We start from the raw sequence: 27,457 nt of genomic DNA, 5'->3' as shown, positions 1-27,457 counted from the left end.
AAAGCAGCGAGCACAAGGCCACCCTCCTCCAAGATACACCCGGCTTTAATAAGAAAAAAAGAAAACCTGCTATACCTTTCCCATTCCTTACGCGCGTCCCCCCCCCCCCCCCTGAACACTAAATACAGCCATTTCTTGAAAGCGTTAAGACGTGGTTGTTAAAATCAGCTAACAATCGACTACACTAACGTAAATATGCCACGCAAACCCGGGTGAGCATGAGGCTTTCGTTACTCTAGGGGCAACGACTCAAACCGTCGGCATTGCCGTTAAGCTTACCCTTCTTGTAGCGAATATCGTAGGTATACTGTTGAAGAGCCAAGCTCCAGCGCAAAAGACGACCGTTTTTCGTAGACATGTGCAGCAGACATGTGAGGGGACAGTGGTCAGTCTCTAGGGTGAACCTTGAGCCAGCGATATAGCAAGCTAGCTTCTGCACCGCCCATACAAAGCAGGCGCATTCCTTTTCTGACGCACTGTATGCTTCCTCACGAACTGAAAGCTTTCTACTGGAGTACAGTACAGGGTGTTCGTTCTCGTCATCTCTCTTTTGACAGAGCACCACCCTCATACCCCTATCGCTGGCATCACACTGAAGAATGAATGGCTTAGAGTAGTCGGGCGCGTTCAACACTGGCTGACTCGTTAGTGCGTTCTTCAGCATACTAAAAGCCTTTTCTTTTGCGTCATCCCACTTTACCGTTTGTGGTTCTGTTTTTCTGAGAGCATCCGTTAAAGAACTCGCAATCTCGGAATACTGCGGGATATATCTTTGGTAATAACCCGCTGTTAAGAACGGCCCGCTGACGTGCAAGTTTTGCCAACCAGTTGCTACCGCGGGCTTCAACTTTTACTGGAGCGTCGCCGCACACCTCTAGTCACGGCGTGACTAAGTCGACTGTGTGTCGAGAACAACACGCGCGTCCTCAACTCTCTGTCGCTGGAGTTGAGTTCGACGAAGCAGGCTTTGTGCTTGCACTCGCCACCGCCGCCCTGGTCTGCCGCGAGCGGGGAAGTGCCGCGGGAACGTCGACGGAGACCCCTCCCCACGCACCGTTCTTGAAGTAAGCCCCGAGTTCTGCGAAGACAGTCGGACGGCGGCGGGCTCCGTGAACCTGTGTGTGTGTGTGCGTGCGTGTGTGTGTAAGCCCTCGCGCAAAGACCGCTATAAACCACTGTTGTGCGGATGCTCAGGACACTTTCTTAAGCAGTCATGTTAGAGTGACTCTCTAAGGCAGTCATGTTAGACTGATGTACTTTTCTAAGCAGTCATGCTAGTCTGATGTAGATACTGTAAATAAACCCATATTCTTCGTTCTCGATGAGAAGCAGTCCTTCCCTTCATCAACGTCCTCAGCGTGGATAAGTTGGACGACGGCATGGACCAGCTACCTTCTAATTCATGCCAGACTACAATCTTGACAACGGTTTACGAGCGATGGGATTGAGCCCCCAATCCTAACACCGCCAAACCAAGGAATGATCTGATGTCCCGCTTGGTGCGTGGTTGCGGGAAGTTGTCTATTGCGGTCAGTTTAACCTCGGAAGGCCGACGATGGCCTTGCCCTATTACATGACCTAGATAAGCTACCTCCGCGCGCCCTAATTGACATTTGGGAGCCTTAACAGTTAAGTTGGCCTCTCGTAGACGACACAGCACGGTTCGCAGGTGTTGCATATGGTTCGCCCATGATGACGAAAAGATTGCTATGTCATCGAGATACGGAAGTGCAAAGTCCTCCATTCCTCGTAGCACCTGGTCCATAAGGCTAGAGAAGCAATATGGCGCATTCTTCAATCCAAAGCTCAGGACTTTCGGACGAAAGGTTCCCATCGGGGAAATAAACGCCGCAAGCCTTCTTGCCCTCTCGGTCAACGGAACTTGCCAGTCCCTCTGACTAAATCGAGCGTAGAGATGAAATTAGCACTGCTCACTTTCTCAAGCCTTTCCTCGATGTGCGGTATTGGATAAGTCTGGTCCTTCGTGATTAAATTGAGCCTGCGGTAGTCGATACATGGTCGCGGCTCCTTTCCTGCGACCTCAACTAAGATAACAGGCGAGGTATAATCACTCTCTCCTGGCTCGATTACACCTAGCTCTAACATCTTGTTTATTTCAGCGGTCATGACTTCACGTTGACGAGGCGAAACGCAATAAGCTTTCGAACGAACTGGGTCCGATGAGGTTAACTCAATATCGTGAACGATCGCAGTGGTCCTACCCGCGGTGTGTCTGAAAATACGTCTTTAAATTCAAACACGAGTTCCCTCATTTCGGCCCTTTGATTGGGATTCAACTCCGCCTGCTCTACTAGCTTGTCAATGGTCTTGTGAATGTCTTTTGCCTCCGACACCTCAGCGGACCCCTGAGGTGTCCCCGCTCCGGTAACTTTAATGTCTGATGACCGATATGGGCCCATTCCCACTGTGGCTACATGGTCCTTGAGAAAGGCTTGCACGTAATTGTACACGTGGGAGCCACAGTGGGAGTGGGCCAGGTTCACGAGGATGAGACCATGGGAAACGTTATCGAAAGCTCCCTTGACATCAAGTGCCAAAAAAGCTCTCGTCTGCGCCCTGATGGGGCGCAAACGAGACACATACACATTTAATATGTACAGGCTGTTTTGTCAACGACATCCTTTTTTATCTGAAGAACATCGTGAGCGGACAAATGGGGGCGAAATCCAAACTGTGTGTGGGAAAAGAAATTTTGCTTCTCCAGGAAAGGTTGAAGCCGTTTTAAGATTACATACTCAAGCAGCTTTCTGACGCACGATGTGAGGGAAATTGACCGTAACTTTTGGATCGACAGGGGTTTTCCGGGCTTGAGCATGAAAGTGATCTCGGCACGTCGCCATTCCAGAGGGAGAGTGCCGGCGTGCCAGTGCTGAGTGTACATAGCACAGAGCGTTTCCAGGTCCTCATCCAGGAGATTTTGCAGTAGAGTATACCGTATCCCATCCTCTCCGGGTGCGGTGTTCCTATGAATGTCTGCGAGTGCGGCTTTGATTTCGTGGACAGTTATGTCAGTGCCTAGCGGGTCGCTTTCTTCTCTATACGGATAGTCCGGATAGTTTTGCTTAGAGCCACGGGAGAGATACCTTTGTTCAAGGTCCTTCAGGAGCTGGTCTCCGTCTCCTCCGCACTAGTGGAGGAATATTTGAAGCTGCCGATATTTATGGGATTTCGTGTTTGTCGGATCTATTAGCGACCGAAGTATTGCCCAGGTTCTCGCGGTACCCAGCGTACCACTTAGCTTACCAAAAAACGTTTGTAAGTTAGCACTGGTTAGCTGGCCTGCGTATTCCTGGGCTGCTTTCGTGATTTGGGATATTCTGTAGAGCAATTTTCGATGGAACTTTTGCCGCTTCCATCGCTTCGTGAGACCTCGGCGCGCGTCCCACAGATGTAGGAGATGCGGGTCAACCTCGGGAGTCTCTGTCGTCGTGGTTATGCGGCTAGTCGTTTTGTTTAGATCGTTGCGTAAATCACTGAGCCAACTGGCATAATTTTTGGGGCTTTCATCACCTGTGGCTCGATCCCTATGGATTGCGCGGAGTTTGGTCCAATTTGTAATGCAAGTTTTCTTTTCAGGGCATTTGCATTTGTAACTTGTGCGACTGATGCGGATGATGAGAATGTGGTGATCGCTACCCAGCGTCTCGCCAGTGTTCAGCCACTCGCCCTGGACCTCCCTCGTGAAAGTGAGATCCGGGCAAGTGTCCCTCTCGACACTATTTCCCTGCCGACTAGGCTGGGTATGACCTGTTATGAGGGTGAATCGGCGATTATATCCGGTGATCCTAATCAGATAACCTTAATTAACGTTTTAGAGTCTGTTCAAAACCGCGCCGCCCGTTTTATTGTTTCAAATTATTCCCAAACAGCGAGCGTATCTGCAATGAAATCTGCACTTGGTCTTCCCGTTCTTTCTCTGCGCCGTAAATATTTTCGCTTATGTCTTTTTCACAGAATTTATTATACCAACCCTATTCTCAAAGATAAGTTACTTCTCTCTCCATCTTATATATCTTCACGGACTGACCACAACTTCAAGGTATTATCAACTTCTTGATATTAAATTTACCTTCGGTGATGAACTAACTTGCTGGTGTTACAGTCCCCGGACAAATAAACCGTTGTTGTCATATCATTCAGCCCATTCTAAACTGGTAAAAAGAGGAATTGCGAAAATGTGTTTCACTAACGCACTAACTAAATCATGCCATCATTGCACTGACGAAGCCTTCACACAACAAGCCATGCGGCTACATGAAGCAGGCTATCCCAATCATGTACTGACATCAGTTGCAGAGGGAATACTTCGGCAAGTGCAGCAATCAGGGACTGCTGAACGAGCGGAAAGAGATAGGAACCGAGAGAAAAAAAGACCAACAGTGATACCTTATATCCACCGGTTGTCGCACAACCTAAAGAAAATTGCCCACCGAGGTAACACTGATGTGGTTTTTTCAGCACCCAACAAACTAATCAGCCTGTGCAGGAAAACAAGACCAGAAAAGAAAGAAAGTGGCCCTAGCTGCCAAGTTAAACACAGGAAGAAGTTCAGAGAATGTAAGACTTCAATTATTTATCGTATACCCTTATCGTGTGGGAAGTATTACGTCGGACAGTCGGGCAGATGCATTAATGATAGACTGCGCGAACACAAAAATAAAGTCGACAAACTTGTATCAGATGGGTTTCTCTCCCTTCATTGTAAGCAACATAAGTGCTCCCCTCTCTTCGAATCAACAATCATTACCGGTAGAAACAAGTGCGAACTCACTAGACTTATAATAGAAGCCGAGCAGATTGATGCCCTAGGGGATTCATGTATCAGCAAACCATCATTGGCTCTCTCTGAAAAAGAACTGACATTTTTGCGCATGGCTTGGCATATCACAAAATGTATCGCTCTGATTGTTAATCTGTTCACGTGCCTGTGACTCATGTGGTCTGAGTGTATAAGTACGACCTGGTTTTCGACAATAAACAGTGTTGGAAGTTAGCGCTGTGTGTGTCCCTTTGTGTCTTCTCTTGTCCCGTCTTTGAATCGCGCTACCATACTCCCCTTGAAGATGCATTACCAACAAGCCCACATTGCAACCCTCGTGAACTTTATTTCAAGGTAGGAATACCGCAATGCCGAACTAGCCTTTGCATAAATTCATTTATTCCTCGAACTGGAAATGACTGGAACCACCTCCCTGCCTTCATGGCTACCATCACCGACGTCAACAAAGTTAAGAAAACTGCCGGCGATGTTGTATGCCCCTCCTCTCTGTAATGCCTCTGGCCCTGAGAGTACTGAAATAAATAAATAAATAAATAAATAAATAAATAAATAAATAAATGTGTCAGGTCTCAAAGTCGGGTGCCCTTTGGTGTGTTACTGCGACAGCCCCAGGCCAGGTGTGCGGCATTGAAGTCACCGCACGCCACGGACATTGGGTCCAACTTGACGAGTTCCAATAGTAGGTACTGAAAATTGTCCCACCCAGCACGAGGTGCACTGTACACATTTAATATGCACAGGCTGTTTTGTCGCGTGTCCGCAGGGACAATCTCAATGATTTGATGAGGGATGCCTGACGTGAGAGTAGCATGGGTATAGGTGAGTTTCCTGAACACGAGCGCGCACACTTTCGCCTCGTCCGAGCCCCTAATGGTCTGATAGGTACAAGTGTGGCGCCCGGCTCGTGGAGAAGTATGATGTCCGGCGGTTCTCACGCTGCGGCAACGTACTGTTGCAGCGAGCCCGGTTTAGATCGGTACCCCCTGCAATTCCATTGCCACAGCGTCAGTCCCGCCGTTCTATTTTGCATTTGCATTGCAGGAGCCATCATTCTGTAGCTGGGCTGGGCGAACGTATGGGTGAGCGCGCTCGGTTGTCGTTAATGACGGCGCTGAGGTTGGTGTAGCGCGTGCGCCTACTGAGGATGAGGAGGAGGATGATTTAGGGGGAAGGGGTTGTGCCGTGAGCCCTCTCACGCTCTGCTTGAGTTCGTTGGTAATTTCAAGTGGCATTGGTTTCAGCATGGTGGTTTGGAAGTCTACAAATGCGGCTCGGATCATTTCCTTGACCTCCGCGAGAATGCTTTCTCGCATCTTCTGTATAGCTCGGTGCAATTCTCGTCGAAGCTCATGCTGGAGGTCGCGGCACAATGCAGTTGCGGACAGGGGAGGGATCTTAGCGCGAGGCGCATGTGTTTGGGATTGGGTTTGTGGTAGCGACTGAGGTTCGGATAAGTGTGAGGGAGATTTGCGCAGTGAAGGTGGCGGGCCCTCCGCCCAACTTACCCTTTTAGGTCCGGCTGGCCCTTCGGGCGCTGCTAATGGCAGCTGTTGCGGTAGTAGTGGTGCCTTCTTCTTGGCCGGTGGTGGTGCCGCAGGTGGTGGGGACGACGGTGGTGATGAAGGGGATGGTGGTCCCAGCTCGCGGTTCTTAGAACAGTCGACAGGGCCTCGGCTCCAAGATCGTGACCGGGATCTGGACCGAGATCGGCTTCTTTGCTCTCTAGATTGGGGCCAGAGGACGATGCTGCTGCCGTTTTTGTTTCTCGAGTTCCTGGTGCACTCGTTGCTTGTTGGGTGGCTTTCGTGCCCGGCCCGGACAGCTGGGATCGGTTGTCGGGTGATCCCCTTTGCACGTCAGGCACCGAGGCTGACACTGGTGAGGTTCGGTGGTGGATGGGTTTTCAGTCCCACATGTGGTGCAGCGCTTGATGCTTGGCGTGGGGCAGACGTCCGCACGGTGGCCCACTGTAAGGCATATGCTGCACACCTGGGCCCTTGGGTGTGTACTCGGCCCCATAATACCTCACGTAGCATGGTACCTTGAGGCCAGCAAATGTAATAATGGCCGTGGTTGTTCGCCCCATCATGCGAGCATGGAGTATTTCCACCCCAGGTGCCAACAGGTGGTCTAAAAGTTCGGTTGGTGTAGTCCCTGTGGCGGGACCCGTGATTATTCCTTTGCAGTAATTATCGGGGGAGGCGATGTATGTTGAGATAGGGTTGCGATGCGGGCCAAGTGTAAGCGATGCCATCTTGTTAAGGCTGGTCGCGATTCTTTCGCTTGGGGTGCTGATGAGGGCGATTTTTTGGGCACGTTTAACACGTAGGTGAAGTTCGTCGACCTCTTGTTCCTTGAGGCGCGCCTCGATGCCGACGGCGCGAGTCAGAGAGTGGCGAGGCCACTCACCGAACGTGAGACCGTTTCTCGGATGCAGGATGACTTTAAAATTGTCAATTGGAAGAGGTGGGGGCCTCTGTGGTCGTCGTGGTACAGTTTGGTTCGAATGCTGCGTCTCTTGGCGGCAGGCTGCCGGGTCAGACTTAGCGTAGGCGCGGCGTGCCCGCCGGCCGCGAGCTGTGAGCCATGATCCACCCGCCGGGTCTTCTGGATATCCTTCTGTTGCTGGATCGTCTTTGGCAGCTTCCACCTCCATTATCGTGGTCAATGGGTGTTCGCGGTGTTGGACAAGATCGGCAGTCCCTGGACACCGATCCTGACCACGCTGAGGCTTAGCTAGAGCACCAATCAGCATAAGCAATGAGTCGATCGCCGTGGTCTTCCACAACTGGCTCCGTTGGCACTCATCATTCCAGCGTAGAATTTCACTTCTGTCGTCGTAAAAGGGAGGCCGCGTGTAAGGGGTTGTGAGCCATTGCTTAAGGGGGTATGAGCTTAAGGGGGTTTCTGTGGTCGGACCGCGAGCGTTTCGGCCAGGCAAATGAAGCTTCGCTGTAAAAAAGAGAACCCCACGAAGAATTCCCATCACCAAACCTTCGGAACTCCTATTGCGAATTTTGTTTTGTACACATCCATTGTTTGTCGTTTGCTTACTTCAACGAATATTCCAATCTCCTTTTACTAATCTCTACATCGGCCATGTTTACTTTCACCTGCTCTCGCTGAACCCAAGGGCTTCAAGGAGGCTAGATGCCTTATACGACTGCTGCGCATGTCTTCACATTCTGACAAAACGTGCGCCGTGGTTTCCCTAGCTTTACAGCAGCAAGGCCACACTTCATTCTGTATCTCGCTTTGTAAGTGCGTGCTCTAACGATCTCGCTTCGACCAGTAATCAGTTAATCTTGAGTTATCATAAATTGTTTATTTACAGATTTATTTTTTTCCGCTAAACGTATTACTCACAGCTTGTTTCTTTTCCATCGTCGCCACCCATGAGGAGGCGATCTCAGCCTCTCTGACTTTCCGCTTGACGGTCTTTGTCGCCGTGTTGCTCACCACACCGGTCGCATAATTGCTGGTAAGATTCTAGCACTTTTCCTCCACTGTGAAAAGAACGCTCGCCTCTACGGGATGAGCGGAGCCGAGCGCCATCTGGTGGTGTTGCAAAAGACCCAGCAACACGCGCAGCAAGACCATCACAGCGCCCGGGAGAAAAGGCAAAGCAAGCTTCGCATTAAAGGGACACTAAAGCGAAACAATAAATCAGTATAGACTAACGAAGCATTGTTTGAGAACTCCGCAGGCAGTCATTTCAAAATAATAGTTTGATTATTAGATAAGAAAATGAAGGCGGAAGTATCCGTATTTGAATTTCGCGCCAAGACCTCGACGCCGGTACGTCAGTGTGATGACAAGGCTTGCAAAGTCATCATAATCATCATCATCATCAGCCTGGTTAAGCCCACTGCCAGCGCAAAGACCTCTTCCATACTTTTCCAACTACCCCGGTCATGTACCAATTGTGGCCTTGTTGTCCCTGCGAACTTCTTAACTCATCCACCCACCTAACTTTCTGCCGCCCCCTGCTACGCTTCCCTTCTCTTGGAATCCAGTCCAAGGTAAATATACCTGGTAGCGAAGCTTCCATAGGAGCCCATACTAGGGTGGCTAGAAGGCCCCTTCTAGCCACCCTACCCATACGTTCAAAAAATGGCGGTCCATCAGCGGTTCATGGGGCTTAGCGCCATCTGTATGTGGTGGGAACACTTCAGGCGGAAGAAAAAATAATGTGACGCCATGTCCGTTAAAAGCAGAAGTGATGTCATTTTGTTTTCGAAGGCGCGAAATTTGTTTTGTTGGCCTGCTTTTGGAGCTATATATTCAAATGCTCCGCCATTCGACTTGATGGGCGTTTCGAGCTTTCAGCGCGGAAGCGATGCAGGAAAAGCCAGCCGTACGGTTGTCGAAATCGCACCCCTGCACAGAACATACTTTCTTTGGAGGCCGACGAAAGCTTTAGGTGTATAGTGCTGATTCCTATCGTCGGACGCCAAGCCCGTCGGCCGGCGCAGTCGCACGAAAACAACTACACAATTATCTGGCGGTCGTAACTCACTACTTTTGGCTGAACAGATTAAGAAGCGATGAAGCTACCCGCGTCACCAAATTCAGACAAACTTCGACAAGCAAGAAAGCACAAACTGTGAGGGGGGCGTATTTCAACAGGTGAACTTTACGAGTGCGCCTTTCTGCCCATTTCAAGACGTGCATTGCATTGCGAGTGGATGGATGGATGGATGATTGAGGCTCAACCCTTTGAATCGGGCGGCGGCGGCGCGCGCCACCTAGCCTTAGTGGCGCACCAAGTGACAGTGGCGTACGATGGGCACTGAAAATAAGTGCATTTATTAATAATAATAAAATGGAATAAACTTGCATTTTCTTAACTCGTCATGAATGTATAAAATTGACCAGGAATTTTATTTTCGTTGCATGAATCTGTGTCTCGCTTGAATTAAAAGAACGCCTTTTTCTTTCCCAATGCTTGTTCCCTCCAAACATAGTCGCGCTTCGATCGCTGCTCCCTTAAGCCCCCTTGCTGATGTCGGTGACAATCTGTACTGAACCGCTTTTCGCCCGAAGCATCGCGACCTATTTGGATCGACCTTGTCCAGTCCGTAACCCTTAATGACCATCGGTTATCTTCCCTCCTCATTTCATGTCCTGCCCATGCCCATTTCTTTTTCTTGATTTCAACTAAGATGTCATTAACTCACGTTTGTTCCCTCACCCAATCTACTCGTTTAAAGCGAAAGCTTTACTGGCCGCGAACTTGCGATTTCGCCGTGGTGGTGCTCCGAGGAGGCACATGACGTCACACCACGTTCCTCGTCGTTGCGCTCGCCACCGCTCGATTCACCAGCTGCGTCGCATGCCTGATAACATGTCGGATGATTGAAAAGGAGAGATCGCGTGCGCCGCAACCACAATTGAGGCGGCAGTATGGACGGCGACAATTCTGATAAGCAGGAGGAGGCCTGGAATCGACATCGGAACGAGATGAAGAGAAAACGAATCGCCCAGGAAACAGACGAACAGCGCCCCGAACGACTGGCTAAACGCCGCAACAAAGCTAGACAACCAGACTAAACTGGACTTGCAATCAAGATTAACCAAGGCTAACCATGCTATGCCTTAGCTTTCGCTACGTATGTCCTGGCATAGCCGAGCTAAGCCACTGCCAATTTTTCTTATCCCTTAACGTTACACCCATCATTCTTCTTTCCATAGCTGGATGCGTCGTCCTCAATTTAAGTAGAACACTTTTCGTAAGCCTCCAGGTTTCTGACCCGTATTGGCAAGACACAGCTGCTATAGACTGTTTCACATTTGGGCCACGTTGGCTGAGTAAAGGTTCCCGAAACTCGCCATGTTTGATATTTTGTTCCTTTGGAACACAATGTAGTCAACCTGTACCGCTATATACTTATGTAGGCCCAAGAAGATGTCGTCAAAATCCATGACGTCACAGTGACTACGTGCGGAAACATCAAGGAGGCGTCTCCACCCGTCTTTCGTTCTTGCGTTTTTTCTGGCTTAGCAAGCGTCTTAACGTGGTAAGAGTGGTGTTCTTGGCGTCGTAGAAAGGTAATTTAATGATGCAGAAGAAATCATTTTTCTCTTTAGAGTCCCTTTAAGAAGAAAAAAAGGTGTCACAAATACCACTAAAGCAGCTCTGCATTAATCAGGTACCTAGCTGGTACTGCACGGTGAGCGGGTACACAAACGTGCTACAGGGTTGGACGTTAGCTGCCATAAACTGACCACTCATGCGAAAAAAAGCTAATTGCTCGTTTTGCAAGAAATTCCTGGACAACGGTCCGAAATGCGCCAGGCTAGCTCGAATCCAACCATGATTTTACTGAAACTATGGCTGCATAAAAAAGCGTGTACCACATGAACAAAGGTTCTCAAAATAAACGTTCGCTACGTGATGATTGCTACGTCTTAAGAAAGCGAGGAGTAAGTTAAAGAAAGCCAAGCACCAAGCAGCCATATGCATCCCAGCGGAGAAAAAAGGTGCTGTCAAAGAGTAACTTGCCACCCATACAGCGCGTTCGAAAACGTCTACAGCCACGACATATATGATCACAAATGTTCTTACCACAAATGTTGTCCCATACCCGTTACTAAACGTTTCGAGGTTGTCGTCTAAGAACAGAGGGGTCTCCGCTCAAGATCACTGGGGTAGCCTGGGTACTTCGTGATGCTGACGAAGTGTTTCAGACTGGCGAAAACGTCAAGATTCAGCGTTGAGCAGCCCGTCCGGAAGTTGTCGAGTTCCAGGTCATAGATGACTGCGCATACTTTCGGAGTGGGAACGCCTTTGGTCAACGACTCATGGAGTAACTTTTTCCCTTTGAACGCGTAGATTGGCGCTGGGGAGGACACGTTGCCGGGCTGATTGCGCCTGCGAAATAACAAACAATTGTCGTCACTTCTTGCTTTGCAAGGCGGGTCCATCGTACTTCCGCAGACGTCCGGCATAGATGCCGTGGCACGTCGGCCGGTGTCGGGGGAGGTGGCGTTAGAAAGCCCCCTGATGACGAGATTCGACTGGGAAATCCAGCCATCGGCCAGTAAAGGGGCGACGCTGTGACCGGTGCAGATTTTGTTTATAAGCACACCGTTGCCCCTCAGTGACGTAATTAAAGGCTTGATTGAGCCAAACCAGCTGGAGCAGACGTCGGCGTTCGGATCTGATGGCGCAGGACGCCTCGGCAGGAAAAGCCAATCAACGCGGTCAGCCAGAAGCTTCGTCAGGACACTGCTCACTGTCGCGTGCTCCGGGAGCATAATGGCTATCGTACCGTCGCCAACGCCAGATATGCGATACGCGCTCCGAATGGCGTCGACCAATAGGGACAGGGTGGTTTTATCCTCTGGTCGCCCGCATCCGGTCTCTGGCTCGGCCCAGTGGATGACAACGCCGGTCGCGAAGCTCATTCGCAACATAATCGTAAGGCTGGAGACGAAGCGCGCGTTGGCATTGGGGTCGCGGCCCAGCCTGGAGAAATAGGCGCTCTCCTCCGTATACCCGCCCACGGCCACCATGATCCCGGTGTTCCGAAAACTAAGGCCACTCAGCAGGGACCTCCAGCGGTAGAGACCGATTTTGGTCTGGTCGAAAGATTCGACGCGGCTCTTCACGACACCTGAAGCGTTAATAGCCAGCGACCAGTAGACAATGGAGGTACAGTAGTCGAGCGGCATGTCGACGAGCGTCATGTAGTTGGCCCCTACCACACGGGAAATGTTGAAAACACAGAAGATATCGTGCTGAGCTCGCCGGAAGCCCTTTCTGGAGAAGGTGGTGCTCACGTTGGTGCTGACGTTGGCGCTCACGTGAACCGGTCTGAAGCAACTCGCCGGGACTCCTGAGAAAGGGTCCGGCGTTTTCACAAAAGACGAAGTCGTCCTGGAATGCGACACTGTTGGCATGCCGTTCGTTGACGCTGTTCCGTGTTGGACGCTGCTGACAGTGAAAAAATAGGTCAGGATAAGCAGTCCGAACGGAAGGCTGAGGGTCGCAACGGCTACGCTGCAGATCGTCCATATTTGTACGAAGGTTGGCCGTCTCCGCTGGTCGGTGTCTGCATCCTGCGAGGGGTGCGCCGGCTCGGCTGGTCTCTGTTGTCCGCGTCTGTGTGGTCCAGCGTCTGATCGGAGCTTTGGTGTCGCAGCAGCTTTGGGCGAATGTCTAGGCGTGAAAACGATAACGCCCGGAGCCCCTATGTACGTCGGAACTCCCGGGAACCCGTCGTAGGGTTGTGGACTCGGTGAGGCGGCTGTTGAAGCGGTCAGGACCCTGATTCTGGGAGGGCTTCCGGCTATTTCAGGACTCTCCGGCCCGCTTCGTTGTCGCGTCGACCCCGTACGTGACTGCGGCTTCATGGTTGTTACACTTTTGGGACTTCTGTCAGAAGCGTACCGTGGGCTCTTCAGCGGGCTCTGTGGGCCACTGTCTCGACTCTGTGGACCACTAACGAAAGGTTTGGTAGGGGAGTCTGCAGCTGGTCGCGTCGAACGCCAGGCGTTGCGAGGCGACCTCGATCCCCGTGTGGTCCTCTCGTTGCCGGACGCAGCCTTCGCCCGACCGAACGGCACATGCGGTGTGATCTTGGCAGTTTCGTCCCGTGGCTTAGAGCTTAGTCGTGAGTGCTGTTTTTCTAGCAGATTAAGCAGCTGGCGAGGTTCGTAACCGGCGAATTCACTGGCTTCCCTCTTTGTTGAAGCCACTGTCATGACTGGCCGGTCTCCATGGTATTGTCGGGGACTTGTCATTACTGTTGGCGGTTGTAATCGGGAGCTCTGTGCTCCAGACGGTACACCTTGAGGCGTCTTTTCACGTCCTGCTTTGGTCTTGAGCTCCGTGTTCCTGGGAACTGTCACCCTGGTCGAAATAAAACCGTGCAAAAGAAGGTTTCTGAAGCCGAGAGGCCGGTGCGGTGGTCGGGGCCAGCTAGATTGCGAGGATCTTCTTCTTCTTATGGCACATGCACGCAATGGTGGATCGGCCTAGAATATGCCTAAAATAGTGAATAGAATTCAAACTTGGCGCAAGTAGCTCCTCCGCCGATGTCGGAGGACGTTATCATGGGCCCTTGGCAAGACGTGCGCACTAGTTTTCAGGCAATCCAGGCCTTATGTGCCTTTTTAATATGGACGGGTCTGGACTGTAGGATTTCAGTAGATCTATTTCTTTGTTGCATGGCTTTCATCCTCCTCCTGTGGTTTTCGTCACCCATAATGCTCTGATTTCTTTCCCTCTTTCTTTCCCTCTTTTCCTTCTACCACCGCAGAGTAGCTGTCTGGAGGAATGTACCTCAAGTATTTTTTGTCTGCATTTCGTATCATCAAATCAGTTCTCCCTCTCTCGCGGCAGCAGAGTTGTTGGTTGGTTGGTCGTTCCCCAGTGAAATACCGCTGCGCATTCTTGGGGATCGGCCATGAATCGGGTTATACGAAGGTTCGAGAAAATAAAAAAATCCTAGAGAAAAATAACTTCATACGATATGAGTAACTGATAATTGTTAAGGTGAACTTGTACGTATGTTAACCCAGATAGAAGCTAATTACTAAATGTTACAACAAAGAATATGAGAATACGAAATGGAGAAAATTTAACGTGCAATTGTTCTTGTCTCGCACAGGAAATCGCAGAAAGCACGACGAACGTTCCTGTGGCTAAAACCAAATTCGTTAGCACCAAAATAAAGGACCACCGGAAGAGTCAGTTCTAGCCAACTCTCCGGAGAGGCTCTAGCAGAGATATCTTGCTTTGAACAGTCACACCACGACGTACTAAAAAAATATTATAGAGATTCACTCTAATTGAAGGAATGACATAAAGGCATAGTGTTTTGATGTGGAATATAGAAGGAGGAGAGTGAAGATTTGGCAAAGTTATTTTCTTAATCGTGTCGCGGTGACGAGCGCAGATGTACTGGCATAGGTGTAGTCGAAGGTTGGCCGAGAGAACTCGTCAGGCGAGGGTTGGCACGCGGACAAAATAAAACGAACCGTCGCCTAAGGCCGAAGTAAAACAAGCATATTGTAGTTTCGGGATTCTACGGGTTCCTTCGTCGCAATGAACAGGAGCGCGAAAAGGATCCGATTATTTATGCGTTGCGTGGCCCAGAGTGCGCGCGTATATGTAGGCACAATTACCCCGCGTCCGGCTAACATCGTGTGTTGTCGATCGAATGCACAAAAACTCTCAAGAGCCAACGTTTGCCTGCCATGGTTCCACCGGCTGAACCCCAGCCAATGAATCGGTTAGTATAAACACGTGCCTTTCGTGACGTCCTTTTCTTTTCTTTAAGCTTCCAGTTTTGCCTGCGTACGCATCGCAATCATTGCACACTATATTGTAGAAAACAACTACAGAGCTTGGGATTTCCAAAGGGTCTTAAACAGTACAAGCGATTGTCCCAGCTTTTTGTCGGCGTTCGCGTCGCCGTGATGTAAAGGACAAGTGCGATAACGTCGCGAGCGAGCGCCCTGTGATGTGGGTACGAGCGATAGCGTGGAGGGTGAGGCGAGATGGATGGCGGTTCGATCTCGCGCGCGCAAGGGAGGATGGCGGGGGAGGAAGCGCCCCCGTCTTCCATCGCGTGTAAGGCATCAGGGGGCGTTCTACTCCCGCCGCCGCTTGACTTACTCTATACGCTACTAAACGTAGTATGTGCTACCTATATACAGTATATATAGGTAGCATAGATATATACACCTATATACATCTAGCAGCGGCTGCGTATGGCACGGCTGAGCGCGGCCGCGGCCCCTTTGACGGTACGCAGTGGGTATACAGTGGGTATCTGAGGTGGGTATACGCTCTAGGTTCGCCGATGCCTGATGGCTTCGTGTGCGCTGTGTCATCGCCGTTCGCGATGAAGTGATAGGCAGCACGAAGGGCGATTCGCTCGCTGTTGCTGACGCTCCTCCTCACGCCAGCGTTCTGACAGCGAGTGTCCGTGGTCATCGAGTGAGATGTGCTCATGTGTGCGTGTGCGCGCGTGACACCATGCTTGTTAACTCAGTAAGCGAATGTTTACGAGTTTATACGGCTGATAAAAGCTACTATCCTTACTTCCTATAGCTGTCTGCTAACTTGCTATCGCACTCGATGCTTCAGCTTTCGGGCAAAACTGTGGCATTTTACAGCGAAGCTGTCAAGGCGTAGCTCTTCCAGGATCGTGTCCGTGTGTAGACACAAAACTCGAGCCTTCTCCTCCCGCGTCCGCGTCAGACGCCACGCATGCTGCTGGCCGAGCACTGCAGAGGAGGAGGAAGCGGCAGGGAGTTCTTTAACTCCCTGCCGCTTCCTTGTCGTCAGTCACGATGCAGCCGACCTTGTTCACCGAACGCACGCTTGAGAACAGCACGATACCACTGCGCAAGTGCTCCGTCAGGTGGCTTTTCTTTTTTTCATATTTCGCAGGCTTTCTTTGCAACCGGCAAAAAAAAGGACTACTTCAGGCGTACCTTACAGGAAACAACTCAAACGGTGGTTTCAGAAGGTGCTCTACTAATATGCGTATGACACTTGGGGTCCTCAGCCAACAATAAAAAAGTTGAGCAATCCAACTTGATTAGCACGTTATGGGGTAAAATAGTGCCCGAGTTACTATATAGGCCAGTGCGAATGGTACGTGTTCGGTACAATTCGCTACCAACGCGCCTTTCATTTTTAAAACCTTGGCTCAAGTTACGTGGGACACCATGTGTTCAGGCTTAAACCAGTCGCAAAACATACCTATATATCTATATATACTATACATATCTATAAACTATATATATCTATATAAAGAAAGCAGGTGTTAAGCACTCCTCATACGTGGGCCGAACCCGAAGATAATGCCCCGCCGGGCCGACCCGCGGCGGAGGCGTGTTCGCCATTAAGAGGAAGCTTTAGCTCGGGTGCTCCTATCTAAATACATGTAAAAGGAGAATTCGTTTTTCTCGGCAACCACTGCACCAAATTTGACGGGGTTTGCTGCATTTAAAAGAAAAGCTTAAAATCTAGTGACTGTTGGTTTCGAATTTTCGATTTAGGTCATCCAATTTTTATAAAAATTTGGCAAAAATCGCAAATTTTCAGAAAACGAAACTATCGAGTTTACAACTCTGTAACTCAGCAAGAAAAAATGATATCGCAATTCTGTAAATTGTACCTCATAGCACATCTAAAGCGGACAAAATTGATATGTTACACAGGAACCTCAAAAAATGGAGTAATGTGTAACTACAACTTTTGCAGAACCTTCGTAAACAACGTCACAAATTCACGTAAGATGCAAACTGACATATCAAATTTGTCCGCTTTGAATGGTCTAATGGATGCCGTTTACAGAATCACGATATCTGTTCTTGATGCAGAGCTATTTGCTTGTAAACTTCGTGCTTCTATTTTTTTCAAACGTCTGAATTTTTGAAAATCATTTTGACAAAATTCAAGCCCCAAATCAAAATTCCGCTTCCAACAGTCACTAGAATTTAACTTTCTCTCTCAAATGCAACAAATTTCATTAAAATCGGTCCAGGGGTTATCTCAGAAAAACGTTTTTGCGTTTTTACATGTATTTGAATAGGCCGCGTCGGAGTTGGGCCCGAGCTAAAGCTTCCTCTTAAGAGGAAGCTTTAGCTCGGGTGCTCCTATCTAAATACATGTAAAAGGAGAATTCGTTTTTCTCGGCAACCACTGCACCAAATTTGACGGGGTTTGCTGCATTTAAAAGAAAAGCTTAAAATCTAGTGACTGTTGGTTTCGCATTTTCGATTTAGGTCGTCAAATTTTTATAAAAATTTGGCAAAAATCGCAAAATTTCAGAAAACGAAACTATCAAGTTTACAACTCTGTAACTCAGCAAGAAAAAATGATATCGCAATTCTGTGAATTGTACCTGATAGCACATCTAAAGCGGACAAAATCGATATGTTACACATGAACCTCAAAAAATGGAGTAATGTGTAATTACAACTTTTGCAGAACCTTTGTAAACAACGTAACAAATTCACGTAAGATGTAAACTGACATATCAAATTTGTCCGCTTTGAATGGTCTAATGGATGCCGTTTACAGAATCGCGATATCTGTTCTTGATGCAGAGCTATTAGCTTGTAAACTTCGTGCTTCTATTTTTTTCAAACGTCTGAATTTTTGAAAATCCTTTTAACAAAATTCAAGCCCTAAATCAAAATTCCGCTTCCAACAGTCACTAGAATTTAACTTTCTCTCTCAAATGCAACAAATTTCATTAAAATCGGTCCAGGGGTTATCTCAGAAAAACGTTTTTGCGTTTTTACATGTACTTGAATAGGCCGCGTCGGAGTTGGGCCCGAGCTAAAGCTTCCTCTTAAGGGCCCCGCATACACATTTTCGCAAGTCATCCTTCTGCACAGAGTGGAAGGGCACTGAGATCTTTTGTTTTAATCGGGGGATATGCTGCAAGGAATACATGTAGGAAAATGTGAACTAACATGGACAACAAGCAAACGCTTGTATAGCTTTCTGTGATGCAGCGAACCGTGATGCCTGAGTAGCACGTATGTAGGCTACTTAAAGCCAGTGAAACATTGTCTTCAACAAAGCGTTTTATCTACGCATTATATTTACCGCAGAACCCCACCCCGAAAAACAACAAATAGTTCTCGCCGTGCGTCGAGGACAATGACAAAAACACTTTCACGCATTTCCAAGGTAATCGTATGCAGTATACACTGCAGCGCGAAGCCACAGGCACTCCTTGTCTTCGCGCTGCTCTGGCGACGAATTCACAGGTGCCCACAAATTTTTCGGCAGTACTGGAAGCTTCCCCGGTCATGGTCTGTATTGAGACACGCTGCGCGGAAAGGAAAGAAGGAGGAACATCAGCAACCCGAATTTCGTCCGCCACGCAATGAGCTCTCCACTGGACTGACTGCCGCAGAATCAACAAATCGCGACGCTATAGTTCGCGGGCATTGTCGAAGAGACCGAGCTTCACTACCCGCCACTGCTGCCGCAAGGCATGATAGTAGCAGTAGTCCTTAGCGAGCTGAATAACAATTATGGTACGAAGCGTGGCGTGTTATAGTAACATGACAAACCCACTCTTACCTCTTGTGATCAAGCAGCAGTGGTGGCGAGAATCATGATGATGATTATTTTTATAGACATTCAGCAGTTGTAGTCCTTAGCGAGCTGAATAACAATTATGGTACGAAGCGTGGCGTGTTATAGTAACATGACAAACCCACTCTTACCTCTTGTGATCAAGCAGCAGTGGTGGCGAGAATCATGAGGACGATTATTTTTATAGACATTTCATTAAAACCGGAGCGCCGACCAATCAGCGAATCAGGTTTCACTACATCACATTGTGCCGACAGCGCCGTCTTGTGACCCTGACGTCAACAAGAGCACAATGATCTATAGACAAACTGCAACGACCATGTTCTAATGCCTGCTGGTGCAAAGGTGTCGTTAGCAACAATAATTAGCGTACACAGTATTTCATCGACTATTCTTCTATGAGAAGAATGACGCAACGTACAAGCGTTTCTTACGCGTTGTGGTTGAAGAAAGCGGCACAATATGGCGTCACCAGCACTGCAGCCGCCCCGGAGTTAGCGCAATCAATACTAACTATGTGGCTGCAGCCGTCGCAGTTTCCGATGTTCCGACACTCCGTAAGCTTTAAATCGTTTACGGACAAGGTAAAAGTTTTTGTCAAAGCTTTAGCTGGTGCGTTTTACATACTGACCTTCACGGGATAACGGATAGCCGGAAATGTTTACACGAGTGGCCCCGTTCGTGTAGCCGTCTTCTGGAGGACATTTTAACGAGAGAGCACACAGAGCTGCAAGTACATTGCCTATGTATGTCATGCCACTTAGCTACTTGTGCAAGGCGCCGGCAGTGAGGCAATCATCATCATGCAGTTAGTTTTCGTTTTGCTGCGACAAGAACAACCCCGTAACACAAAAACGTTTCTATCGCCTTCTTGTTCGACAAGTCATCGCAAGGTGTCGCGACCATAGTTGCTACGGCCAGTCACGTCTGCAACATAACTCGGCATTCCATGAAGAATAATACGTGTACGGACGATCGAGATAAAACTCTATATTGAGGAAACGCTCTTGCGCAAGCAAAGTTCTGTCAACACGGGCACTAAATCGGCGGATACTATGCTTTCATTGGCCCGCCTTATTCTGGCATGTGAGGTCAGAGCACCCACCGATTGTCCGGAGGAGGCACCAGTCGCAGCATTGACACCTGCTCTCGAACCAGGGTACCGGCGAGGTGCAGGTTACGGCCTCCTCCGCTTCGCACCTGGAGCCACTGCAGGTCCCAGAGCCCACGCAGGAATCGAACTTGGCTGCGCACGCGCAGTCGAAGTGCACCCGGTCAGTGTTATAACTTAGTTCCGCAGAACCGATGCCATGTAACTCTCGATTCAATGTCGAACCTTATGCAGCCCGATAGGTTCGCTATATACATATTGGGTCACGCTTTGTCCTTCAACTAGGGGTGTGCGAATATTTGAAATTTCAAATACCAGTCGAATGCTCTTTGCGATTCAGTCTGACAAATTGCTATTTCAAATTGTCTACTTTTCGTTTCTGTTCCAATAGAAGCGATGCCAGCAATTTTAGTATTATAAACACGTAGACAGCCCGATGCAGTTAAGTGGTGGGTGTTCCTAACGATTACACTGTAGGATGCACCGGCAGCAGCACTGTTGTGCAAAAGCGAAGCGTTTAAGAGCGCTGTTTCCGCGGCAGCGTCGTGACAGAGCGAACGAGCACAGCGAAGGCTGAAAGCGAACGCGGAGCGCAGCGGGAGAAGAAAGACGGTGATAGCGAGGAGAGCGCAAGTAGGAAAGCAGAGGAGGAGGGTATGGGCGAAAGCGTGAGAAAGGAAAACGTAGTGCCGCGCAAGACGGGCTGTGCGGCGACGGTATCTACGAAATGCCCCCCATAGTAGGGCGTGTCGCCTGTATGGAAATAAAGCGCTGCATGAGCGGTGGTCTGTGTGCCGCGGCTATTGTGAATCGCGCCCGCGCGTCACCCACGCGCCGCCTCTCGCGATATTCTGATTAGCGAGGCAGTCGCGGCACACTTCGCTCCATTTGCAACGTGCCGCACGAGGCAGGCGGTCCACGCAAGCCAATATATTGCGAAAGGAAAAGACGTATAGCGCTGCGCTCAAATTTCGCAATAGGGAGCGTCGTAATCGTCGGTGTGTTTTTTTTAGCATATCGGCGTTTCTTGGGAACTGTTTCAAAGCGCGTGGAGACAGAGAGAGCAGATGCGCCTTTGTGGGCGGTAACTGCACTGAATTGGCAAGTTGTTAGCTAGTGTACATGCACACTGTCTCAGTAGCAGTTCCATGCAGCAGGGCCAAGGCTGCGAGGCCTGCAAGCGCATGACGCTCGCACGGGCAACAAAGCGCGGGCGACAAATCGCCAAGAGGGGCCCAAATCCACACACATTTTGTGGGTGCCACATCAGAGCCTTCTGGCTAAGTTTTAGTATTTGTTCGCATGGAGTGCGGTCATGACGTAGTAGTTCCATTTTAAAATAATCTTAAAGGAGGAAACGTGTATTTCCGTGTAAAGCTTGGACATAGTGAAGCATTTGAAAAGGCTCGTGTATATTAAATGTTTATTTTTCTGACACTTAAAGCACAGCAGGCAGGGAGAGGGGTCGTAGGGCAGTGTGCTGCTTATCCTGCAGCGTTATGAACGTCCTAGTAGCGAGTAGATTTCGGGCAGCGGCAACACACAAATAAACCCTTGGTATTTCTCATGGGTGTGAGAACTTTACTTTTATATACGAGTCGCTCGGAAGGCACGTCTTTTTCCGGTCGCCGCCACAACAGGCGCACGCCCTGCAGAGCTTTTCGCGCACGCGCATGTGTCACCTTTGAGGTAGCCCTCGCCCCAGGCCGTGACATCACCGCAGGTCCTCGGGTGGTCTTTCGTCTGTGCGTTGTAGAAGTAGAAGAAGACGACAACGCCAACGAAGACGGCGACGGAGCAGCCAAGGCCGAGCGCCATCGCCAAACAGGTGGTCTGCGTGGAACCACGAAAGCGGTGGAGCCAATCCAGTTTTCCACGAAGGCTTTCCCAAAGAACAAACATCTCGTGCCCATTTGATTCGCCGGCACTTCCTGAACCACAGTTCCTAAAGTGCAGGCGAAGCAAATTCCGAGGCGCCGCACCTTCGGCTGAAGCGAGCGCGCGAATCAAATTCTGGAATTGTACTGGTTCAGGAAGTGGAGCCCAATCATTTAGCCAGTGCAACTTGACGTCGTCTGCACGCCGCCATTCGATAACTCGTAGCAGACTTCGGGCAGAACGAGTCCTGAATATTTCCTGCACTTGGCGCAAAAGTGGTGCGGCGACCTGCCCTTCTCACTTCACATCGATTTGGTATGATGCACTGTAGCTTTACAACTCACAAGTATTATAGAACGTGGTTTTAAGGCGCTAACTTACGCGGGACAGGTCTAGACACTCAGCTTTCAATTCTTGTCTGGTTGACCAAGACGAAAAGTGCCAAGGTGCCTTCGTCTAGGCCTCTCACGGTAATTGGCGCCTAAAACATGGACGCTATGACGTCGCCTGGTCGCTTCCGTCGTTTCCCGTATACAGGAACGCATGACCTTTGAGATTGGTTTCCATTACTCGCTGGGAGGGTGGCGATGTCGAGGTCACGATGGGCGCAGACGAAGACCGATTAGCATTCTTGTTTTAACAATGCAAGCAGAGTTAGGACAAGTTAAGGAAGAGTTAAGAGTTAAGAAATCAGGTTTTATGGTATTCTATGAAAACCGCGAGCAGACATTGTCATACAGGGCCAGGAAAGACCTTGATGTATGGATAAACGAAGACAACAGAGATATAGAAACGCACGAAAAACCCGTAATAGCAAAGACGAAGTGAAATGCGGCCATAATGAAAAACAGAGTGCTACGGGGATACAATAGGTACGAGGTGCTACGTGGTATGTGAAAAGGTGTAATGGTTCCAGGACTTACATTTTAAATGCGGCTGCTTGCTTGGTGTCAGGGGTACAATTTGGACTAGACGGCAACCAAAGGTCGGTGGGACGCCTTACATTAGGCGCTCAGGGGAAACTACAAATGAAGCTGTGCAGGGTGATATGGGCTTGACAAGTTTTGAAGTGAGGGAAGCTCGAAGTAAAATTGATTTTGAAGAACGACCGAGAAATATGAAAGAAAATAAATGAGTTGCGAGAGTGTTCTGGTATCTGTGCAGAAAAAGAACATTGACTCACAATGGAAGAAGAGGACTACAAAGCTTACCAGCAAGTATGCTACAACAACATGGCAACAAGGAACGTCAAACGCAAAGTCAGAGAGGCTGAGACAATCACATGGATGGCGGCTATGGAAAAAGAAATCTGCTTTGAGTTACTATACCTGAGAGGAGATAAATGAAATCAGGAAAGAAAAAATTTATGATAACTTAAAAGAAAGCTCCTCACTTTTCGATGTGAGACCAGCTAGGATGCCTTAGAACGCGCAGTTATAAAACGTGGTACACCAAGGTAGAAATATGTGTTCGCTGCTGTAAAGCTAGCAGTATGATGGAACACAGGCTGATGGAACACAGCAGAGGGTAAATAAACATGTCCGCAATGGATAGTAGTAGTAGTAGTAGTAGTAGTAGTAGTAGCAGTAGTAGTAGTAGTAGTAGTAGTAGTAGTAGTAGCAGTAGTAGTAGTAGTAGTAGTAGTAGTAGTAGTAGTAGTAGTAGTAGTAGTAGTAGTTGTTGTAGTGTGTGCGTGTGTGCGTGCATGTTTCAAAAAGGTAGGTAGGAAATAGGCGTGGCATGGAGCAGGTGAGACGAGTCAGTATTTGTGCACGCGTGGCACGAAGCACGCGTCGTAAAGACACAGAACGCACGATGAACCGGGAAAATGTCCCGCCATCTGCGCCGTTACACTGCACTCTGGTTCCTACTCGCCAAGCTCTCGATACAGCAGCAGGCACATTATACCCACGTCGCATTCGCATCCTCGACTGGGGGCGGCAACCATTGGCGGGCGCGGCTCGGCAGCAAGGTCCTCCTCGCGGGGCACTGTCTCTTCCAGCTGCTCCATCGACTTGGCTTGGCTGCGCGGCAAAAGAGGCGGCCCTGCAGTTGCAGACGTGGTCGCCGATCACAGCGCCACTGCGCGGATGAAGAAAACGGCGCGCCATCACCGAAAGCCTGTAGGCGGCGACTACGACGTTCTGCGAGGAATCTTGACGACCTCAGCTCGTCATGAGTGGTCGTCTCTTTCTTCGGCTCATGACAGGCCCTCCTGACAACGCAGGTGGCTTTACATAGACGTTATAAGATCACTGAGTTTACTGAAGTCAAATGTTTTTCTGAATATTTGCGGATGTATTTCTACGTTCTAACCATGCATGTCAGTAGGACACAAAACGTCAATAGACTGAGCCACTGTGGTAGTTTTTCTTCTGAAAAGGAAACATGAGCGTCAGTTTTCAAATAAACGGTGTCCTGGTAATCTAGAAAATGCATACTGTCTACGAAAATACACTCTCTTTAAGAAGTTCCCGCGCTTGCTCTTCGTGATGTGGCGAGATTCGGACAGCACTCCGATCAGGACTATATAGTAGAGCGTGGGTGTAGGCCAGTTGGTGATTCATGATTTTGGGAAATTACTGCAAGCAAAGCACGAGACTTGAAGAAAGGGACAACACGAACCGCTTCGTGTTGTCTCTTTCTTCAAGTCTCGTGCTTTGCTTGCAGTATAACTTCCCAAAAACTATGCCATAATTTTTCACTAAAAAGGGATTATATTGCAGTCTTTAAATAATTGTGCTGAAACCAACGAAGATGATTGCCAAAGTAAGCGATACTTGTACTGTTTTGTACCATAGTGCACGTTGCTTTAATAAAGTCACAAGTTATAGTGGGTTTTGATAACTTTTGTTAATCAGAACAGCCTGGACAACTGAAAATACTTATTTCATGCGTTACGTCATACTATCTGCCAGCCATGCAATTTGAAGGCGAAATTAAAGAAAATTTTGCGCTTCACATTCCTCGGCCCCCTTGGCCACGATATCTTTTTTTTTCTTTTGCTATATAAGCTCTTTTAAAAGGAGGAAAACGGTACAAACTAGTATTGGTTCGTTAAATATACTATTTTTCATTCGCCGAGAACTATGCCGCACAGAAACATTTCCAACGTCACAGCCGGACTGAAGCACACGCAGCGCGCGCACTTCGGTCCGGTCGTGCTATACACTGTAAAACTTTTTACACCCTTAAGGGAGTTTTCTTGACGCACTGATAGCACGCTTCCCGTTAGGGTCTTATAAAAATTTATAGAGGCCGACAACGGAGCTCGAACTAGACGTGCGGTCACAAAAGACGTAGTTCAAAACTATGTAATCATTCTGACAGCCTTGGGCGCCCACAAATATCTGACAAGAGAATTTCACAAGGAGAGACGTGAAACCCTCCTGTGCGCCCAAGGCTGTCAGAATGATTACGTAGTTTTCAACTACGTCTTTTGTCATCGCACGTCTAGTTCGAGGGCGTTACCAGTGCGACAAGAAAACACGCTTAAGGGTGTAAACATGTGTACCGTGTAGCATGCTGCCGCACAAGGGCGTCACAAGGTGGCGGTGACAGTGCTGTAACTGCCGTCTGCGTACCAACGGTGTTCTGGCGTACCCGCGGTGAATCTAAGCGCAGGTTTTCGGATGTAGAGGACAGCACGCTGCATGGGTTAGCTTATTACGCGCTTTCAGTTTATGTCTATCTCGAGCGATGACCCCCACCCCCTCCCGGTTACTATATACCGACAGTTTAGGAGGTTTTGTGGTTCGACAAACCCTCACGATACGGCGCTGCTAGCGCTGTCGCTGCCGTCCACGGATGTTTTCGTTGCGGCATTCCGTAAACTGCGATATGCATTACAGACAAGCTCAATCTCTCAGTTGTGTCACAGGCATATCGTGTCAGCGTATGAGCAGACAGGTTGCGATCGAAATAGTTTTGCGCGTTATTATGTGTTAATGGCGGACGAGGCAAATTTCTGCCCGAGTTCACGTGATCACGTGTGATGTTGTGTTGACGAAGCGGACAGTTCTTCACCGCGAACACGCCTGAAGATTGCTCGGGTCAGGGCAAATGTGTAGCCCGTTACACGCCGACGTAACCAGAGGAGCGTGTTCTCTTTTCTTCTCTACACATTTGTTTTGAAAGGACCAGCAACGCTTCCGCTACTTCGAGAGGTATATTAGGTGCAGCATACAGGTCGAATTCATAAATCCGCTCGCTTGTGAAATCTGCTGGCCATTGGCTACCCGCTTTCACTAGTAGAAAATTCAACTACACTACTGGATAGCAACTTCTCCTGCGAACGTTTTGAGCATAAGAACCTGTTTGTCAATACCGGCCCAGGAAAACAACAACGCGGTAATTTTGCCGTCTTCGGCAAGGTCAAGGCATCAAACATGGCTGTCCCCATGCTTATGAGCTACACAGTTCAAAGCAAGCACGAACAAGAAAAAAAAAAGAACTAGCATGACATGAACACTCGGAGACAGAGTAGGGTATTGGCTCAACTCGATGTATGAAGACCAGACAAATGCGACTACCAAAAGGCACGTCGGCTACGCACAACTAGGGTACGAGCTTAACGTCGAAATTTCACGCAAACACAACGTCATGGCAAACGTTAATTCGCAAAGGTGCTGATTACTTACGTAACAAGGGTCCCCGGTCTGCGAAGTGGGCTGAACTAGAGCACTGTAGTTGCTGACGCCCGCAGTGATTAACACCGCTTCTTCCTCTTCTTCTTCTTCCTTCAAATTTTGGCACGTACCCACGAGACAGGGGATTGTCCATTGTTCTCAGTGGAAACGTAATATGAACTTATTGCTTCCCGTTAATTTATTGATCTGTACTATCCACCGCTTCTCTGTCCAGACGGGGACACAAAATGGCGAATATGACAATGTGACTGAATTAGGGCAATGTGCAGAATGCTTGGTTTACTGGTATGATCTACTGTGAAATCTTGACATGCGTAGCTCCGTAGTTAAGTTCAGTATCTGTTTAACGTTAGCCCAGTCGAACTTGTCGAGTTCCTCACAACAGACAGTTTCAAGTGACACAGTATTATGCAATAGTTATGCATTATGCAATACAGCAATAGTTATGATAGTAGTTTATAATATATAGTTATAATTGTTATAATAGTTATTATAACAATAGTTATAATAGTATGTAATAGCTTTCACGTGTGGCTACACGTGAAAATTGTAATTTATCGCGCACTTAGGGTAGGTTATATAGCTTGCAGAGAGCTATGTAACAATGAGAGAAAGAAAGAGATAAATAGGAAAGAGTGGGATTCTCGTACTACATTAGAGAGAGATATGCGTAACCATATGTATCCTTTCGGTATCTTTATATATTCCTCATTTATGTTTTACTCAGTAAAACTTGCTGCTGGGCAAGTTGTTTCATGGCTAAGCAAAGCATGATAGCGCGACAAAGAAAGACTTAAGCGGGAGCTCGAGGACTCTTGTCTAACTACATCGGAATGGAGAAATCGTTTTTCTCAGCTACCACTGTGTATAATGTGTTAAATTAAGTTTGTTTCGTTTGAAAGAAAACATCGTGTATAGTTATTCTAGCAAGCAAAATT

General features: G+C 48.6%; 1 protein-coding gene across 1 annotated transcript; it reads right to left on the bottom strand.

Moving 5' to 3' along the window:
* Positions 1-18,327: 18,327 nt before the first annotated feature.
* On the bottom strand, positions 18,328-23,946 carry LOC126545437 (uncharacterized). The gene is made up of 4 exons (XM_050193312.3): positions 23,783-23,946; positions 21,675-21,825; positions 19,987-20,127; positions 18,328-18,609 (listed from the first exon to the last, which is right to left on the bottom strand). Exons 1-4 carry the CDS (start codon positions 23,879-23,881, stop codon positions 18,542-18,544), a joined length of 459 nt encoding a protein of 152 aa, XP_050049269.1. The 5' UTR covers positions 23,882-23,946; the 3' UTR covers positions 18,328-18,541.
* Between the last annotated feature and the right edge of the window lie 3,511 nt (positions 23,947-27,457).

Source organism: Dermacentor andersoni, chromosome 10 (genome assembly GCF_023375885.2).
Source record: "Dermacentor andersoni chromosome 10, qqDerAnde1_hic_scaffold, whole genome shotgun sequence".
NCBI lineage: Eukaryota > Metazoa > Arthropoda > Arachnida > Ixodida > Ixodidae > Dermacentor > Dermacentor andersoni.
The sequence above is the reverse complement of the archived record's forward strand: the minus strand, read 5'-3'. Positions and strand labels throughout refer to the sequence as shown.